Below are 20250 nucleotides of genomic sequence, written 5' to 3'. Positions count from 1 at the left end.
AAAAGCTCTGCTAGGAGCATTTTCTTGTTTTGCTGGCAAACTTTCATGTGATCTGCAGCCTATTCTGGCAAAGGAATTTTTGGATGATGTACTCTTCCATTCGGCTTCACATGTGACATCAGGTCCCTTTGTTCAGTGCAAATATACAGTGAGCTAACCAGGGTTTTCTGAATCCAAGAGTTTTTATGTTGAACAAGTTCTATTTATTTGTTTTGCTTGATAGTTAAGCATTTCTTATACATCAACATGCAGAATGTTTGGCTTTGTGTGTGAGTTAAACTCAGACAGCGGTGTTTCACTTTTATTACGGGCGCATGCTTCTCACTGCTAGGACCAGTTTTAGACTTGGCACCTAATTAAGATGTCCACTAGAAAGCTTGCATATGGTTTAAACTTCTGCTTATATTCCAGCATTGTCTGTTCAGTGTTTTGTTTACTTCCTAGGCAATTATGTAATTGTCATATCTAGATTTTCCTTTTCTTCTCTTAAGGTTATTTGGTTTTCATTATGGTGGCAGACTTATCTTCCCTTTGCTCCCTACTTTTTTTCTTCCTACATTGTTGGTGTTGGTTTTTATTTTTCAAGAATTCTGGGTAGGAATACAGGGATACTCAAAATTTGTTCTAAGAGGAGACTGAACTTAATGTTCCTTCTGTTGTTCGGTCTCCTGACAGCTCTTAATTAAACCCTATTTTTTTCTACTTACATTGTCAGCCTAATCTACCTAGTTGGTCTAACTTTTCTAATTTTTCTTAGTTGTAGTGTTTCCTTCTTTCATAACTGTATTAAAACTGTTACTCTGCAACTATTCATCCAAGGTCAACATTTTCTGCCCTTGTTCAGTGCAGAACATTGCCTCAGATCTTTCCAGAAAATAAGATAATGTCATCTGCAAATCTAAGGTGACTTGAGTATCTTTCATTGATACAGATATGCTCTTTTCATTCAAGGATTATGGAGACCTTCTTCATGCAGCAGAAAAGGGGGCTAAGGAGATAGTTCAGCAAGATCTTTTCAGTTGCCTTGTCAAATATAAGTTTCTACTCAATTGCACTACAAATGGTTTTTGAAGAAACAATATATAAAATAAAGTATGCATTTAGAAGGGAAAATTAAAAATCAGTTGTTGTCATGAAAATCTTGCTCTGGGAGTTGAAAATGTGGGTTAAATTTAGCTGGGCTGGTGAAGTATGGATTAATGTGACAACCTAAGTACTTCTGTTAGAGATCATCCCTGGAGAGTGACAGCAAGAAATCTGCACTCCAAGTAGTGGGATTTCATGGTCTTTAGGGAAGGATAATCTTGTCCAGTATAGAGACCACCCTGACTGTGACAGTGAGCTATGTACCATAGCAGCTGTTGTCAAAGGAGACATCAGGTATATATGAACAGCTCAAAGAATAGTGCAACTAAAACCAGAGGCCAAATTTGGGTACAATATTCAATTCATCAGTGTTCAATCTGAAAGTTTTCCTCGCTTTGACAAGCTTTTACGTATCTGATTCAGTGAGACATTCCATAGGAACAAAAATGTAAGGATAAAATCTGGACTTGATTGAGAAAAATAATGATTTCACCAAAATACAACTCTCATACATCTACTCTGCATCCAGCTATGGAAAAGACAGTAAGCTCAGATAAATCTCAGTAAATCATGTTGTTAAGCTACTTCAGAACTGTGCAGGATATATTGAGAATATGAACTAGGTTCAGAGTAATCCTGGGGTCATGGGATAAAGCAAAGAAAATTAGCTTATTCTAGATGATAGTAAGTGTTAGAAAGTGTTTTTCCTCTGTGTTTAGATTTTGTGGCTTTTTGAATGGAAAAATTGATGAGAGAATGACAAAATGATTGAAGAAAACTATTAACACAGCCATTCTATAATGCTATTGATTTCTTTCAGCATCTATTTTTCAGTTTATAGTGAATTTAAGGCACAGACAGGAAGTTACTTTCCTTGAAAGTGCTGTATCATTTCTTCTTCCTTAACTGAAATTCCAGACAGAGTAAAGGAAATACCCTTCTGAGCCACTTCTCCTTTCTCTCCCTTGAACCAACTGGGTATACAACAGCAGTGACATACATAATTCATAGTCAGATTTGTACTGGTCTTTTCTTGTTTGCCCTGCTGTGTTCATGTCCCTGGGCTCCAAGCTGACAGTGTTTTGTAGAGGTGATAGTGCTGACAGAAATCCAGCCTCTGCCGGTAGGTAAAGACATTGACGCACCGATGCTTCTGCACTTTAACCGAGTGATAAAAATCAGCTTAATCAATTCTTGTTTTATTTTGCATATATGTCACATTTATAGTTTTAACTATCATCTTCCTAAAGCAAATTGCCTTCTTTCTTTAATGTGACCTACTGACTACACTGACAACTGCATGAATGCACTTGCTAATTGAATAAACTTGCTAATATTAATAAACTCTTCCTAAATTTTACTGTTTAAAATTCATAGAACATCACTTTGTTGCAGTATAAATAATGTGGTATGTTTTCCTACTGAAAGTTCTGTAACAACTTGCTGAAGACTAAAATACTGTTGTCATTATTAAAATGAGAAGAAAGTAAGAAAATCCAGTGACAAAAACCACATGTAGACGTATTAAATATTCTATATTGCTTCTTTGTTTAACTCAACAATATATATATTTAATGATAATCTTTTCACCACTTTCTCTTTCATTATGAAAAAAGAATGATTCTTACTTTTCAATCAGAAAAATATTAATTTTGGTGGCTGATTTTATACAGATACATAACTACAACAATTGATTTTCTAGACAATTCTAACCTAACTTATTATTAACATGTACATTCTTTTCCACATTAGGACTGTTGTATTTGTAAGACTTAGTTTTTCTTGTTCTGTACTGCTTATAATTAATACTGCTCATAATTAATACTGCTTATAATTAATACTGCTTATAATTAATGCTCTAATAATGACTTACCAGTAATAATCGTTCATTCTATAATTCACACAGAACTCTCTTTAAACTAAGTAGTATTTTCTTTTCATTAATCTTACTAAAATCAATTAGTTTCTGTTATATAGCATGCTTGAATTTAGTGGATATTGGCTGAAACTTGTTGACTAATTTTAGCTTACCTGAATATCACTATTCTGGCTCCTACTCTGTAGTGTCTACTGAGTGTTTGTTGTACCTGAATTGAAATGGAGATGCCATAAATTATAACAGTAACACTGACAGATGGGTGCTTGGTTCTGCCAGGCTACCTCCTGGTTCTATTTATGACATTTTAAAAACAGTTTTAATCCTAAGGGTTTTTAAATATTGATTTCAGAATTCAAGTATTTGGAAAAGGAACTAAATTTTGGTCTGCTGTATATTAGAGAAAGTATATCGTTTTGTTTTTTTTTTTAACTATTTGAGATACTGCTGAATGGAACATGGTAAACTGAAATTAAGTAAAATGTGTGTCAAAAAAGCAACACTGCTTGCTCAGTTAAGTATTGAAAATACCAATTATGCTATTTTTGTAAGAATTCCAGTCAGCTGTGGAGTACAGCAAAAAAATAAGTATCTGGGGCCTTGCACTCTCTAAATGTTCTCTGAATGAACTCTTGGCATCCTCTTAGATATTCATCAGTGTCAGACCGACCAAAAAGTATTTTTTCAGTTTCAAAATAAAAACCTCCAATTCAGAAAAGGACTCCCCCAAATGAATTATAAATTTTAAAAAAGTCAAATTATATTCATTATAACTCCTGGTCACACTAGGGTTCCTTTCCCACTAATTTCTAGGATCTTTATATAATTTTCTCTCTCTCTCTCTTTTTTTTTTTTTTAAATGACAAATGCAAATCTTGTGAAATTACTAAAAAATTCAAGGCAAAAATTACTCTATCCACTGTAATCCACTGTTAATACTCTAAGTGGAAATGCACTGCAAAAGAATATAATGATTTTTAGTTAACATTCAAGTGTTGACAGCAATACGTGCTATTCCCATGAATGATATGTAACAGCATGCTGAAGCATAAGCATGGTCAGACACATTGCCATTGCAGCCATAAAGCATATTTTAACACAGAATGGAGCAGGTAGGTTTAAAAGAACCACTTAGCAATTTATATGAAATATTTGTTTTTATTTTTTTTCTTGTACGGTTGTCCTTGATGTCCTGTATATCCTGTTATTGTCTTCATGGAAATGTCACCTACTACTGCCAACTACTCTTATTCTGTGACAGCAATCTTTGCACTCAGACCCTAGGCTGGCTCAGAATTATGTTCAGCTCTGATTTCAGAAAAAACAAAACAAAACAAAACAAAATGACAAAAAACATCACATTGTGAAGCTGATCCTAAGATTCAAAAGGCTGCCCTTTATCATTCAGAGACAGAGAAAGGTACTGGAAAGCAGATTTCTTAGGCTGAGAATCATTTTGTCAATCTTTATTGAAACTGAAATGCTTCACAGAGTTAAATGTTGCATACAAAAATATCTCAACCAATAGATTGTCCTCCATGACCTGGCTTGATCTTGCAGATCTTTCTCAACCTAGATGATTCTGTGATTCTCTGAATCTACCTCACCAAACTGCCTTATGCCACCAACTTTGATTTCTCCTTTCTTGCAATGTATGAGTTGGGGAACAGCTTCTTTTTGCATTGAGGTAGGACTGAAACAAAAAAATGGGGTTAGTAACAAGCAGTGCAATCATCCGGTGGTGAAATTATCACCCACTTTTTAACAAAGTGAATGTGCTTTTCAACCAATGGATTCCATTTTTTGGGAGAGAAATACATGTAGTCTCCTTGGCATGAATCTTTTAAATTAGAAATAGGTAAAAATGAAGTTTTTATCCAAAACGACTGCATTTTGAACTTTATTCTTGAAGAAAAATAACTGACCAGAATCAGACTTGGTGTTTTCAGTTTGTTACTTTCTTCTTTAGCTTGTGCTGCCAAGGAATGAAAAACTTTGAAAGAGTATTAAGAACACTGTGTACAGATCTGCCTTATTGACAGAAATTAAGGAGCAAGGACAAAAACCATACTCCTTCCACAGAAATATAAGTATATTCAAATACCAAAATACTATTTTCCCCTCTTTTTTGCTTTCACATCCATACCTTTTCTCATAATTGACATCCTTATGTTTACAAGCCAGAAACACACAGTTTTCAGGTCTAGCTTCTATAACTGTTTTACAATCTCTGTATCAAAACAAGAGGTTTATTACTGCTATCGCTTCATCTCAAATGTCACAAAATCTGCTCTCCTGTGGAGTCAAAAGTGCAACAAACACTGAGTAATCTGCTGCTTCATGATCCTTCTTCCTACTTCTGGAGGCTGATTTACCTCTGAGTTCTCCTAGCCTTCTAAGTGAGATATAATTAAGAAGAGGATGGCTGTGGTCACATGAAAACAATCAAATCAAAGAAAGAACCACTGTCTTTTGAAATTAATCCATTAAACCCTTAAAAGGAATGAATTCAATTAGCTGCCACACCAATTTTTTTTTTTTTTTTTTTTTTTTGCTTCAACCTATTGGAATTTCTGGCACCTGACTTTCTTATCTACTGATAAATGTAAGGTATGCATGTGCTGGTTCTCTGCAATGTTAGACCCATTTTCTATATCTCACTTATGGATATCAAAGCACAGTAAATATATTTATTAACAATATAGACTTTTTTGGTCTTTTCCGAATGCTTTTATCTCCAGTTAAAAACAGTGATGTAAAAATATAAACTGTTAGGATTGCAAACATTATCGTTATTCTCAATTGCTGTATCATTCAGTGTTATATGGAGTAGATTTGGTTTTGACATGGTATTTGCCAGAAAATATTGAATCTCTGAATCAGATGCATCATTTTAGTTATGCATTTACCATACTGCAAGGACTTAATTTCTATGGATTTGTGGTTGTTGTTGTAATTGACATACACAGAATTTCTAATGTTTCTGCTTTGTTTAGTTAGAAGGACCAAACAAACTGCACTCATTAGCAGAGATTTTTAAACTAAAAAACAGATTACCTTTTTGTATTCAAAACTGATTTTCCTAGAATGCCTGTCTAACAGCCTTTTTTTCATTTAATAGCATCTTATTGGCTGACCTAATTAGAATAAGTTCTGGAAACAGAAGCAAGTAGTTAAGTAAGGGCATCAGGAACCAGTTCTTTAAACACAGCTGTGCAAAAAGTTTCTTTCCATCCTTGAAGAGCAAGAGTCACACTCACTGTTCTTTAATAAAATCAACAATAAAGAGGAACTGGAACAGTAAAGGTTTATTATATTCACAGATGTCATGAATCAATGAGAACACGGACAGGGTCACTGCAGAGTCAAAGTAAGGATATTAGCCAGAGTTTCATAATTTGATTGTGATCCATTGTTATTCTTGTGTGGCCCATTAACTGCAGTGCTAGGTTTTATTCGCAGTTTAGATTTCCAGCTTAAATTCTAACTAAATCAAAGGGATAGTTTTGTAAAAATACTTCCTGTAGTTTGCTTTTCTTAACTTTATAGGCTGTTTTTATACTGCAATGTTAAAATCTTGAGTCTTTTCTGCCAGTGAAGACCACAAAGTCATGGAGATTCATTGTTATTTTAAAACATGACAAGCTGGCCTTAAGACCTTAGGGGTCCTTTCTTCAGAAGTCAAGCTGGTGATGGATAAGGAGCCATGAGAGGTATGTGTATCTTAACTGCAGGAGTTCAATTAAGAAGCCAAGAGTGTCTCAGGTACACCAGCGCAAATGGAAGTGCTTGCTTTGATAATGTCTCTGTAGATGCTGAGTGCAGGTAGTTGGCTTCCCCCAACTCATTTCTGATTGCACAAGGAGGTTAGCACAGAACGGACCTGAAAGGACTAAGCTCCATCAATGCTCTGTGAGTGCTAGAGAATACCACAATGGGGAAATGCTATCAAAATCACTGCATCTGCAAAGGGATTTGTCAGAAAATGGGTAGCTGTATGATCTAGCCCTCAGCAGCTATAACCATGAGAGCTCTGTTGCCTCTCCTTCCATGACAGACATTCTCTTCTACTGTTTATACTGTTCAGAGAGTTTTCTCAGTCAACCCTGTTTTCTCCAAAGTCATTTTTGGAGTTCTTTTACCCCCCACATTACTTTTGTTTATTTCTTACAACTGTTAATTTGCTGAGCAACACAACTTTTTTTTGGTGCATGTTTGGCCGAGTCTCACTGTATTTGCTCTGGTGGCAGGGTGGATTTGCTTGAAAATGTAAGGCTGAAGTGGATTCAGGAACGTTCACCACTTTTGCACACTCCTGTAATTCCCAGTATGCTTGTCTGAATTTAAAGGCTTTTGATTTTTGGACTCTCTCCCTTCTTCTGCCAATGTTTCAATGTTCTTACTCTGAGAACTCTGTTCTTGGTATTTAGCCAGACTCACTTTTATTGCCATTTAATGCCATATTACTGTTTGGCCTATTCACTTCTTATAGAAATCTGTTGCCTGGCCACTGTCCTTTGAAGATAGGAGGACACTTATTAAGTTCCCTCATAGCCTTCTCTTCTAAAAGTAGATACTCCCCCTCCTTTCAATCACTGACCATTTTTTTTGCTTGCCTTTGGATCTACTTATGCACTTCTCATCTTCAAAGTCAGTATTTCCACTGTAAACACTTTGTTAAGAACACATCCTATTTTCAGCTTCTGATATTGCAAGATGCTTGATATCAGCAGAGCCCTGTGAAAACCTGTCTCATAAAACTTCCTAAAAGCCAACAGAGCTGTTCTTGGAAAGACAGGTTCACGCAGCACAGTGCAGAAATGACATCCTGTATTTTTTTTTCTCTTCTGTTGCAAATGCTTTGTGTAGTTTAAGTATTATTCCCCCATCCCTGCTTCTGTTTTTCCAACTGTAGTAAAACAATGGACATTATGTAAGAAGACAAGTTTGTTGCAGTAACTTTTACAAAACAGAGAATTTCGACCCATTTTTTATTAGAACTGTGATTAGAATTAGACACTGTTTTCTGAATATACCCTATTTAAGGGGCTTCCTTCATTTTTTTATTTCAATTATAAAAAAGATCAATTCCAAAAGGAAGAGGACTGGTCCAAAATGCAAATAACTGTTAGATCCTTTGGAGCTTGAACATGTACTTTACTGTGTACATATGTCTGACCTTTTACAGGGAAACACTAGGCTTTGTTTTTTCATAGTACACATGAAGTTACTGTGACTTAAACATGGGTTAGCCACAAAATTAACTGTGTATTCCTGTATTTACCTTCAAATTACAAGGTGTAATTTACCTTCAAATTACTATGCTTATGTCTTACTACTGGATGCTCTATTGTGGTACCATGTTTTGTGCCGATGATTCCTTTCACTGATGTGCATATTACAGAGATAGCAACTTTTAAATTAAAAAATAAAAAAAAGTATTTATAGTATTTTTCTATAGTATTGTAATAATTGAAAAGGTACATATATGTAGCTGAGAATAAAACTGTGAAATTAATATGTTTTGGCATTGTTTAGTATAGATACAACTGCAAATATCTTGGTTTTTGTAATGATTGGCAGTGAGAAAGATAATACTCCCATGCTGCCCTGCGTTTATCTGCTATTTTTGGATGTTGATACGCTAAATCACAGAAATAGTAGTCATTGTTGAAGACAAGGTCTTTGTCAAAGAACTTTACAATGTTTCTTCTTCAGTCTCTTCACCCTTGAAAGAACATTCATAAGTTCCTGATGAATATGATGTCAAAGGTTAAACAAGATGAAAAATAGTGCATTAGAGTCACATGAGATTTTTTTTTTTTTTAACTTGAAAGCTACTGTAAGGCATCAACTAAACACACAGCTCTGAATTGCCAGACTGGATGTCTTTTGCTTTGTATTCTCTCTTCATGCATATTAATGGAGGTCTTCTCTAGTCAGATCAAAGTTCCAATAAGAAAAATATTCACATTAAAAAATTAATTACAGTGTTTAGCTTAAGTAATTAATTGACATAATCACACATGCTTTTATATACGAAACATTAAAGTGAGAAGCTACATTATTTGGTGATAGTTTTCAAGATAGAACAGAAGCGTATAATTGCTATGTTGAAATTTCATTTTGTTAGGAAATTTCACAAACGTGCTCTTCTCAAAAAGTCTAACAGAGCAGGACAAACAAACAGCTGACGTTCGTTTGTAACAGAAGTTAAAAAGGATAAAGGATTATTCCATCACTGAAATTGCGAACTTCTTTTCTAACTCTTAAAATTCATTTGAAAGTCATCAGAAACGTCTGTGTTATGGCTGTTTTTCTTATCTTAAAATGAAATTAGACTTTTTGGGTGCTTGCAGAGCATTTTTAATAATTAAAGAGTTCATAATTAGATGCTTATGTTCTGGTACAGTGACTGAAAAGAACATGAAGTGCCATAACTCAAACAATTTCAGAGAGATATTGTGTTCAGGACATGATAAATGATATGATCAGTGAGAGAAATTTTACTTCAAGAGCAGTTAAAAACACTGGAACAAATTAATGTCCAGCATAAATGAAGTCTACTGTTCTGTCCAGCATATTTTGACTTTATTTAAATATTATTTTGTAACAGACATTTAAACATTTATTAAATTCAGAGTGAATTTTCATCAAGTTGATATTATAATAGCTAGTTCTCAAATCCATAAAATTTAAACAAACAGAAAGTTATTAGACCACTCATTTTAATTCCTAGAAAATCACAAGCTATTGTGTTCCATTCAGTTATTAACCTAGAACTCAAATGTGAGTCCAATAATGTGTTTGATAAAAATATATGTTGGATTTGGATAACACATTTCTTCCACAAGGTCACTGAGACTTAGTTTGAAGAGAACAAAATTTGGAGTATTTCCTTTTGAATATTTCACTGTCTATTTACTTAATTTCCAATATAACCTTGCTTAACATCAGCCTGTGGCCAGTGGCTTTTTCCACACTTCGAGTTAGCTTAAAACCCCTCTCAGGTTCAGCCTCCCACATTAATTTCACAAATTTTAGTTTGACAGCAGGAAAATAGTGGAGATTCTTTGAGCCTTTGTTGAGACACACTTTTCTTACTCCTCAATTGCTTCTGTAGCTCCATTCTGTATCCTTTCAAATTTTCAGCTATGTTTTGAACATCTACATTATCAGGATAGATGTATTTGCAGGTTCCATACTTAATTAATTCTGAGCTGTAAATAAAAGCAGAGTATAGTCAGGCTCCTATTCACTACTTCCTTTATACCAAATTCTCTGTCTCGCTTCAGTATCATCTGGGCACTCCTGTGAGTTGCTGGTTTGTTCCTAGCCAGATTCATTGCTTTCAGCGTATTCTCCATGCAGTCTTCTCCAGTGTTGTATCCTATATATATTTTTATATATATTCCAGAATATGCATATTTCACTGACTTGGAACATATTTTGTTTCAAACAGGTCACTAGCTGTAGAAATACTGACAGAGATGTTGAATAGTACAACACTGTGAAGAGATCCCTTTTTCTGATGCCAATCCTTTGCTGATTGCTTTATTATGCATATTCGTTAACCAACTCTTAATCCAGTTAAAATACACTTTGTTGATATTGTGTAGTGCTGTATTTTTAATTAGAATATTGAATGATACTACGTCAAAAGGCACACAGAAATCCAAGTGTACCTACATCATTATCTTTGGCAACCTAAATTGAAATCTCATCAAAGAACAGAAGAGGATTTGTTTGACAAGGCTTATTTTCCACAGAGTTATGTTGACTAGCATTAATTATATTCCTGTCCTTTAATAATTTATTAATTGAATATATTTTCAGTTTTCCCTTTATTTTTCCCAGGACTGATGTTGGGCTAGGACACTGCAAGTTAATGTATCATCTGCTTGCCCATGGTGGAATATCAGTATGGTACATGGCACTGCTACATACTGGAATATCATTGGCATGATTCATGTTTTATTTAGGCCTCCTAAATGTGACCTTTTTTTACTTTTGACATACTATTTTTTTACTGATGGAAAAATCTCATCAGCAAATGTGGAAGTAAAATAATTGATGTAAATATACTGAAGACCTAGTCATGCCACTGTGGAATTTTTAGAAATGAAAGAGAGAGCAATGTGAGTGTGGGAAAAGATATTGCAAAACACTACCACAGTTTTACAACACAAGGCTGTGTGCTCAGATTACAAAGTGCAAATGAAGAAGTTTGACTCTGCGTCTCTAATTCTGAAAGGCAGTTATGTTCCTGTTCTCAGAACTGGCTTGTCAGAAACAGGGACATTAGGTTACACATGCACTGGGATTTGTTCTGGATTCCAAAAGCTATCTCAAAGTGTTCATTTCTGTTCTAGCTTTATTCTAGTCTAACTATAGTATTTGAATTTGTACTGGATGCTTTGGGTCCCCAAATGCTTCGTGTTACTGGTTTTGAAGAGGTTTTAATTTCACAGTAATTAGGATAGAGACAAGAGATAAGAGATATGACATAGAGATAAGAGACAAAAGTAGTGCCTCAGAGAAAGGCGCTTTACTGCTGAATTTCGTGCTGTCCTTCGCTCCTCAAATAATCTGAAAAATTGCCATTTAAAATGTGCAGCCACATCCACTACGAGAAAATGTCTGAGAGGACAACCATCACTTATCTGCATAGATTTGTCACCTATGTGCACACAATAGTCAATATAGCTTCAGGAGTACCTGGCAGGAAGGTAAACTTTGCTGAGAATTAAGCAGGTGTTCCAACAGGACATCTCTGTCCTGGACTGTGTCTGAGGCTCTTCTCTCCCTGCAGTCAGAATCTACCTGGTTCCTCAGCTGGTCATTGGGTCCCTATTTATACTTAGGTTTCCCCAAAATCAGGCATATCAAGGAGCAAGGTAATCCATTTTACACAAATTGGGAAGACATAGGGATGATTAGTAGCAAATGGTCTACTGACAACTGCTCATTTTGTGTCAGGAACCAGAATCCAGTTTGCACTGAGCCATTGGTCTTATTGATTATCTATCCTGAAAAACATGAGGTCTTCCTTTAAGGTGTTTTGCTTTAAATAAATGATGAAGTATTCATTATATAAGGAAAGAAAAACAAACAAACAAAAAAACCATCCTCTATGTTGAGACTATATTGTTGTTGCAATAAAGAAGGTATAAAAATAAATGCTGCATATCCCAGATTCAAAATTTTTTTAACAATTTTAAAATGGAAGTACTGGGAAGTCTCCTACCTTAAAAATTCATGTATTCTCTGACAAAATGTTATTACTTACTATAGGAACTCTTCAAATGATAAGGAATTAGAAAATTTCTGCTGGAATTTCCAATACTGCTGAAGGAAACTGCTGGGATTATTGGACAAAAAAGGAGGATGCTTTTACCCTAATAGCTACTCTTCTCACTTGTCAGATAAACAGAGATCTTATTTGGTGGATTTAAGATATGTTCAATGCCTCAAAGCAGTTTAGAGCATGTATACCTAGGCTCTTTGTCTTGTAGGACTGCTTACACATGGGAGTGATATTTCAGTTATCTTGCTTTTCATATTTATTTTACTGATCCTCTAACATAAATATTTAAATTTTACCGATTCAAATTTCCCTATTTCTGAATTTACTTTCTTCCTCAGAAGATCAGAGCCTTGTCCAGACAAATTTTGAAAATCCCCAAGGATGGAGATCTCACAGCCACTCCAAGCAACCTATGCCAATTCTTAACCACTCCTTTAAAATCATTAAAAGAAAGCTCAAAATCAATACAAAGTTTATTGCATGTAATTATGGTAAAAGTTATTTTTAAATATGTATTTAATTTAAAGCATTTAGAAAACCTAGCCTGAGTTTAATATTACTGAATAAGATAATAAAAATTTTCCAGCACACAATAGCCTGATCATACTTGATAATTGACAGGTTTCATAGAACGATTAAGTTTTGAGTTTCCTCTCCCATTTCACACATGTTGTATGGGCAGGAACTGTCATTTCTAATTTTCAGAGAGCTTGACTTTGCATTCTTAACATTCCTTTAGCATAACTTGACTTTTTCTCCCCATTTATTATACATCAGAAATACGACTGTAAAAATAGGAGTTCAGTCCTGCTTTGCCTTTATACAGTGATTTGACTTTCAAAAGGTCTTGACTTATTATTATTGACATTGACTTCTCAGAGTTATTTAGATAAAAAAGGATGATTAGGGACAACTTTCAGTACTTTTTGTAAATATAGGCCTAGATTGCCTTTTAACTCTAATGGTTCTGTGTTAAAATGACTGCATTTTGCATCGTGAAACCATACCAACAGATCCCATCAGTGGAGTTTAAATTTTTTTCTTGTTTGTGAAAGTTGAAGACACTGCTGACAAGATCTAAGCACTGAAAGAATGTCAGATAAGAGAAATACTCTTAATAATCTTGATTTTTTTTCTTGATTTTTTTACTTGAATTCTTCTCAGAAAACATGGAAGTGGTGGGATAGCTCTGTAACGACTCACCAGGTAATATGACTGCACATACTTTTAGTCTGCCACCAGCAATCTGCAGGCCAGAGAAAGTAATAAGCAAGCCACTTCTCAGCAATATCCTTGTGGCTTAAATACATTTCTGTTTAAATTTCTGTCTGTATGCAAAACTTAAACAAAATAAATTCCCAAATTTTTAAACAAAATAATATAGTTTTAAGATATTGCAATTCTCTTATGTTTCTCATTTAATTTGAAGATATCCAATATTCTAGATTTCTTGCTTTAGGTAGACCTGTAGAAATTTTAAGAAAACAAGGAATGAGTTTTAAGAAAAATTAATTGCTCTTTCAAGAGAAAAATGCAGATAGGGTAAAATGCAGTAATTGTATTTGTAGTCTGTGCTTTGGTCCTGTCCCATTTGTATCATCCTAAGAAACTGCATTTTCAAAACTGTTGACTGAAGTGTTTTTAGTTGCTGGAAAGAGATCTTCATCAGTTTGGGCAGGGAAGGTCTAGATTATAGGTGTGTTTTGTGACTTTGGAATTCAGTGCAAACAAGAAGTATCTGTGGGCTGTTCTGAAACAGCAACAGAAAACAAAGGTTTACAGCAAATTCCTTCTATACAATGGGACATCTATTCTTTCTTTCAGCACCTCAAACTAATACTTTTGTTAAACTGATATGTAGTAGATTCCCTTTCTGTGTTCTAATTTAGGAAGCAGCCTGATTGTCTAACTTTCAGTGTGAGCACAAGCGTTATTGAAGCTGAAGAAGCTATCATTCTTGCTAAATAGTGATAAATCAGAGCTCAAACTAACCCTGCATTATACACTTTCTAGAACTAGTGTTGCAGACACTAAGTGAGACAAAGGTCTCGCTTAAGACAAATAATATTACAATCTGAGTAAATCCTGAATGCACATTTAGTTTTTTCTTACAAGGGGTGCATACCTTCTTAACATGAAACAGGGGACAATCTAAACAATGTGTTTTATATTTTATATCACTATTTTAGTGGAATATTATGACTTTAAGACTTGCATCAAAATAATTAATATTATATTCATTACTGTGCAGCTTAAACTTTTTATATGACTAGAAAATTAGTTTAAAGAAACATAAAATAATTTTAGACACGCAACCGTAACACAATTAAAAACCAAAGTAACTTCTGTAATGTAAAGAAATATAGTTAATTTAAGAAATATAGTTAATTTAAGAAATATAGTTAATTTAAATGCAAACCCCCTTTGTGAGGTATTTATCTCTGCTTAAGTTTGTTAGAGGGATTAAAAAGAAGTTTGTTTAATTGACAAAATTTTTTTTAATAAACAGGGGCTGCAGAGGAAGTCGTGCTATTATTTAGCAAATATTAACCATGCTTACAAAGAAGCCACTTAAGAAAAATTTATTACATGAAATCTGTGACCAGTCATTCCATAGCTAAAAAAGAAAGCCACGGCTGAAATGACTGGGGTTTGTGTATGCAGTGCTCCTCCAATAGTTAAATTGCAGGAATGTGACACTGATCTGAGATGAGAACTATCTGAAGTAGTAATTGTCAATTTTTGTAATCAAAGGACAGCCCAAAGTCTGGCTCAGTTTGGCATGAACGCTCGGTTTATAATGTCATACCAACTCGAAAAGTGATCTGTCCTCAAGAGGCACTTCATGAAAACGGTGTGGCTTGAAAACAGTGGATGGTCATCCAGGATTATAGCTTATACTGTGCATTTATTTATTTATTTTTATCTCTATTTTTATTTTATTTATTTATTTATTTATTGTGAAAGGGCAACAATGCCTCATTTAACTGACTGTACGTCTAACAAGGTGAGTCTAATGTGAATTTAGTTATAAATGAATGCTGTTGATCTTGAAGGTGCTTACGTTGTTCTATTTTTTTGCTGTTTAAGTACAAAAGTGTAGTTGCTTTGTGATAGTAAATTTAGGGTATGCATGTACGCTTGTAGATTTGATTGCAGTGATCAGAGATTCCAACAAAGACCAATTTTGCATGGGAAAAGTAAAATGTGTAGCACACTTCTCATCTTTTCTCAGGGTCGCTTATGATCAGACAGTTGCACTTGATGTTCTTTGCCAGTTACATCTGAATTATCCTCTTCTATTTTATTATTTAATAATTATTCAGAGGATCTATTCTGATATGTTTGGGAAAGATAGCACATAAGAAAGAAATGTGTAAGAGTACAAAATTTAAAAAAAAAAAAAAAAAAAAAAAAGATTTGAAGCAAATAATAATGATTCTATCCAGTGATATAAGAACTGATTCTGCTGCTTTCTAAGTCGTCACACCGGCAAATGCTTGAAACTTTAGCAGTTCTTTCTATTTCTTTCCAGGTACAAACACACTTGGAAAATCAGTCTAGATACCATATCCAGCAAAGTCAGCGGCACCAGGTGAAGCAGTACTTGACCCTTGACACAAAACTGTCCAGCCAGACTCTCTCCCTGTCCCACTCCCACACAGTCCAGCCCACAGGAGTGACCTCTATTTTAAGGAACGGACACATGCCTCCAGTCAGTGATATTGGCACACCAGAGAGTCCCGTGACCAAGCTTCTGGCCCTTGGAGGAGAACATGAAAATGCGGTAGGGCAAAGCTAGCAAAAAGAATGGGGAATTGGGCATTGTTTATTTCTATGAAAATGCAATAGGATTCACCTTGTATTCACTGTGGGCAAGAGATTATTGTCTTCACTTTCATAGAGCCTTTAGTTGCAGAGCATGTGCCCTGAGTCCTTTCAGATTACACAAACAATTCCCTTGAATGCCATGCAAATAGCTTATTGCAAGATCAGGTTTCTAAACTATGGCCAATGCATTCCTAGCAATGCAGACTTTTTTTTTTTTAACCAGATAAGAGTTATTTCAGTCTAAAAGTACTATCCTAGCTGCATAACAAAATTAAATACTGATTAAAGATGTAACTGAAAGAATCATTCATTCATTTTTCAGTTAGCTGGTATATTTATATACAGGTTATCTTGGGTAAATTGGCATAGATCTGCTAACTTTAGTGCCACCGTCGATTTTAACAGAGGTACAGCTATTATACAATGTCACATTCTCAGACAGTGTGAGATGTAGATCATTATGGCTTTTAATACTTCAGTAGATCTCAAAAGGTAGTGCTTATTAGGTAAAAGGAGAATTCCTGCAGAAATAAGTGGAGGTGCCATATCATATCTTGAGCGTTAATAGAATACGAATTACGAATACCCTGTGACCAATCTGAGCAAACTTGGATGCCATACAGCTAAGTATGAGTGAATTGAAAGGACAAAACTAGTACTTGTTGGAGGGCTCATTTGTGAACTCTCTGTTCTTTCTACATTGACAACTGACTATTAATGTCAGAATTATGGATTACTGAAACCATTACTCTGCAAAGATAGTTTTTGATGGCCTTCATGGTACTCTGTTGACTAGCAGTTACAGTGTCCTGGAATGGTTCTTAAGTACCTTGTATATGTGACCAGGAACAACTGTTTTCTGTACTATTACAACTCTTTATCTTCCAGAGCAAAAACAACTGCTTGCAAAGAACCTCTTATTCCCTACTGAGCTGTGCCTGTTGGTATTTGAGACGGTGATATTTGGAATTTACCAAAATCCTTGTAGGGAAGTCACACAGCAAGAAAATGTAACAGAATATTAATGAAAGGTTCTACTTTTACTGCCATAGCACAAAAATCTGTCTCTGATTTTGTGGGTCGACTATAGTAGGAGGCATTACTTTCAGAGCAAGCCTTGAAGACATGCTGTGTCAACTGACCTAAAAAGGCTACTGAATGGTCCCTTGACTGTGAGTGATATTTTTCTGTGCTGTGTAGTGATATTTCTAGTTGTTGCATGGAGCCTCCTCCATTTCCTTCAGCTATGGCTTTTTCTATATATTCCATCTGCTTCAGCAGATTTTGATTCAGACTAGAACAAAAGTGGGTCCAGAAGGCTGGCTAGAGAAATATCCAGTGTAATGCTAAGCACAACACAAACTGTGGAATCTTGAGAACAGTGCATAGTACCAAATCTTGAGTGACTCATACTCTTGCAGAACCACAGGTTCCTTTCAGTCTTCCTGCGCCAGTGGAACAAAACACTGTGAATATGACACAGTTGATGAAGGTGACAGATCATAGTTACAGCTTAGCAACGTGCTTTTGTTGTCTGATTTTGGTGTTGCAATACAGCATGAGGAAAGAAGAGTGAGTTGGTGGCTGGAAAGAAGGATGCTAAACCTAGGAAAGAAGTAATGCTGAAGCACAAAAGTCTACAAGAATTTTAATAATATTTTGTAGAAGTACTTGAATTATTTGAATTTTAAGATATAAACTTCTGGAATTTTGTATTGAAGTAATAAAAACAATTATATTACATATATTTTCAGAATAATATTTTCTGCGATAATAATAATTATTGGTCTTAAAATATTATTTCACTAGATGGAAGAAGTTATTGAAGACATAATCAATATGGAATCCAGCTTTAATGATGATGGGATAGGTTGCTCTGAAACACCTCTTCTGATGCAAAGAACTGTAAGTATTTTGTGGAATTTGGTCTTCATATTTATAATAGAGAAATTCACTGAGTTATTCAATTGCACATTACATGTCAGAAGCCAAAGCAGTGCTATCAGTGGATTATTCTTCTTTAGCTACCTGTCTTTTTGTCAGAGAACATTATAGGAAAAGTGTGGTGGGGACAGAAGTGTTGTAAGAGTTCTGATTAGCTACTGAAATACCTTGAGAACTTGTAGTTCTAGCCCAGCACCAGTTCTATTGTTACAGCTGTAGTTCACATGCCGAACTATGAATACGCAGATTCTCTCTGCTCTCAAAGGTGTTAAAAAGCTTTGCTTAAAGGTTCTTCTATCTTGTGTTAAAAATAAAATAAAAGCTTGGCCACATAATAGTACCTAGAGTAATGTATTTACTTCAGTGTCACATATTGAAACAAGTGTTGCCCCTATTGGTTTTTATAAAGTGAAGTTGTGCTTTTCCTGAGTAATATTAACAACAATGATGAAATGCTTTACAGTAGAAATCATAACAAATTATTATTGCTCTCCACCCTCTTTTTTTAATAAAATAATGTTAAAGGACTGACAAATTTACTTAAATTTTCATACATGATACAGATTTAAAGAGAAAAGATGGACCTTTTCTGACACAAATGCTCATTATCATTTGGGAAAACAGTGTCTGTAATTTTTTTTTTCTGGTTACAAAACATCGTTGTCTACCAAAAAATATATTAGAAGACAAGATCTCTGCATCACTATGTTGCCCACTACAAGGTCCAGTTTTAATGTCAATTAACAATTCTATAAATACCTGGCATTTGCATAGCATTTACAAAAGTAATACAGTATAATTTGTACACATCTCAGTACAGAACATAGCAAAGAAATGCTCCTTGGGGGCTGAATTAATATTTTGGTAGAGATTACTGTGAAGCATGGGAGGATGCTTTCAGATGTTGGTTGTATCATGGACTGGGATGATGGGAAGCATGAATTCTGGATTTTGAATTGGACTTGCACTCCCTCAACACCTTTTAGAACTGGATGACATAAATCTACCCTAATTCCAGACTCATTAGTCTTTATCTAGCCATGAAGGACATACACCAGTGAAATATACTGAATACTCTATTCTTGAAGAGCAAGGTGAGATGTAAGGGTTTTTAGGCCTAATCTACATTTTACTTTCAAAGATTTTATACTCCTACAATGACTGTGTGCCAGATAATGATGTACAGATTTCTGTTTGTATAAAGGATATCAACAATTTGCTAGGTAAACTGGAAAACAATGTATGTTTCCAAATATTCAGTAGCGTGGCAAAATGTAGCTGGCCTTCCGCTGTGCATGCAAACTGTGCCAGAGTGGGAAGAGTCAAGCAAATCTCTGCCTTTGCCTCTTCCATCTTCTCTTTTGTCATTGTGCCCTTCTTTAGCACAATGCTGAAGTGTCACACCTTAAATGTTACGTTCCTTGGATTACTACAATTGGTGCAAAAGTGTCTCTCTAAAACTGTGATAAAATTAGTGTCCTGGTTTTCTGAATATGGTAGATGATCTTTTCTTCTTTCTTTTTCTTCTTCTTCTTCTTCTTTTTTTTTTTTTTTTAATTTATTTTTTTCCTTTTCCCCCAGAAATCTTTAAGCTTGACACAGCCAAATTTCTGATTTTTCTCAGTAGACACTGGTTGGGATTAAAGACTTCACAGTGTTATCCATTGTGTGTTGCTGTGAACTGATGTTTGCATTAGTTAGATGCATCTATATACCATTTTAATGACACGTTAAACGAGGACACTGAATTCTATAAGACTACTCATGTGAATAATTGCACAGACTCATTGCCTGACCCTGAATTAATGAATTACAGTCATGTATTAGTAGAATCAGAGAAGTGAAAACAAGAACATCCCTCCATCTCTTATTAAAATTATAGCTTCTAAATTGCAGTTACTCTGTCTTTTATTGTGCTTGGCCTAAAATTCTCAAAACTTTTTTGGTTTTGATCAAGAACTTAAGAATTGTTCCAAATAGGGAATAGCTTTTGCTTCTCTTAACACCACCCAATTGCTTTAAAATTGCCTTCTAAAATGACTTTTAGAAGTTGAGTTACAAGATTACGTGTACTCCATGTGCAAGAGATCATACTTCATCTGAAAGTATTTGTAAACCCTGTTATAGAGCTATCCAGAAAATACAGCTGAAATTATATGATCTATTACTTGAAGAAAACATTTTGTTCACGCTGGAAAATGTACTT

The 20250-nt window shown here is 34.7% G+C and overlaps 1 protein-coding gene across 5 annotated transcripts in view; it reads left to right on the top strand.

The window, feature by feature from the left end:
* Positions 1-20250, top strand: part of TFEC (transcription factor EC) — a 63772-nt gene that overhangs the window by 14616 nt on the left and 28906 nt on the right. For 2 of the 5 annotated variants that reach the window (XM_052668467.1, XM_052668466.1), the window contains exons 2-3: positions 15805-16056; positions 17910-18005. In XM_052668467.1, coding sequence (XP_052524427.1) covers positions 15976-16056; positions 17910-18005 — 177 coding nt within the window. In that variant the 5' untranslated portion in view covers positions 15805-15975. Of the gene's footprint in view, positions 1-2072; positions 2210-15804; positions 16057-17909; positions 18006-20250 lie in introns of those variants that run through there. The other 3 variants (XM_052668470.1, XM_052668468.1, XM_052668465.1) reach the window with 3 other exon arrangements.

This window comes from Tympanuchus pallidicinctus, unplaced genomic scaffold, assembly GCF_026119805.1.
Source record: "Tympanuchus pallidicinctus isolate F22 unplaced genomic scaffold, pur_lepc_1.0 scaffold8, whole genome shotgun sequence".
Taxonomy (NCBI): Eukaryota; Metazoa; Chordata; class Aves; order Galliformes; family Phasianidae; genus Tympanuchus; species Tympanuchus pallidicinctus.
The sequence above is the reverse complement of the archived record's forward strand: the minus strand, read 5'-3'. Positions and strand labels throughout refer to the sequence as shown.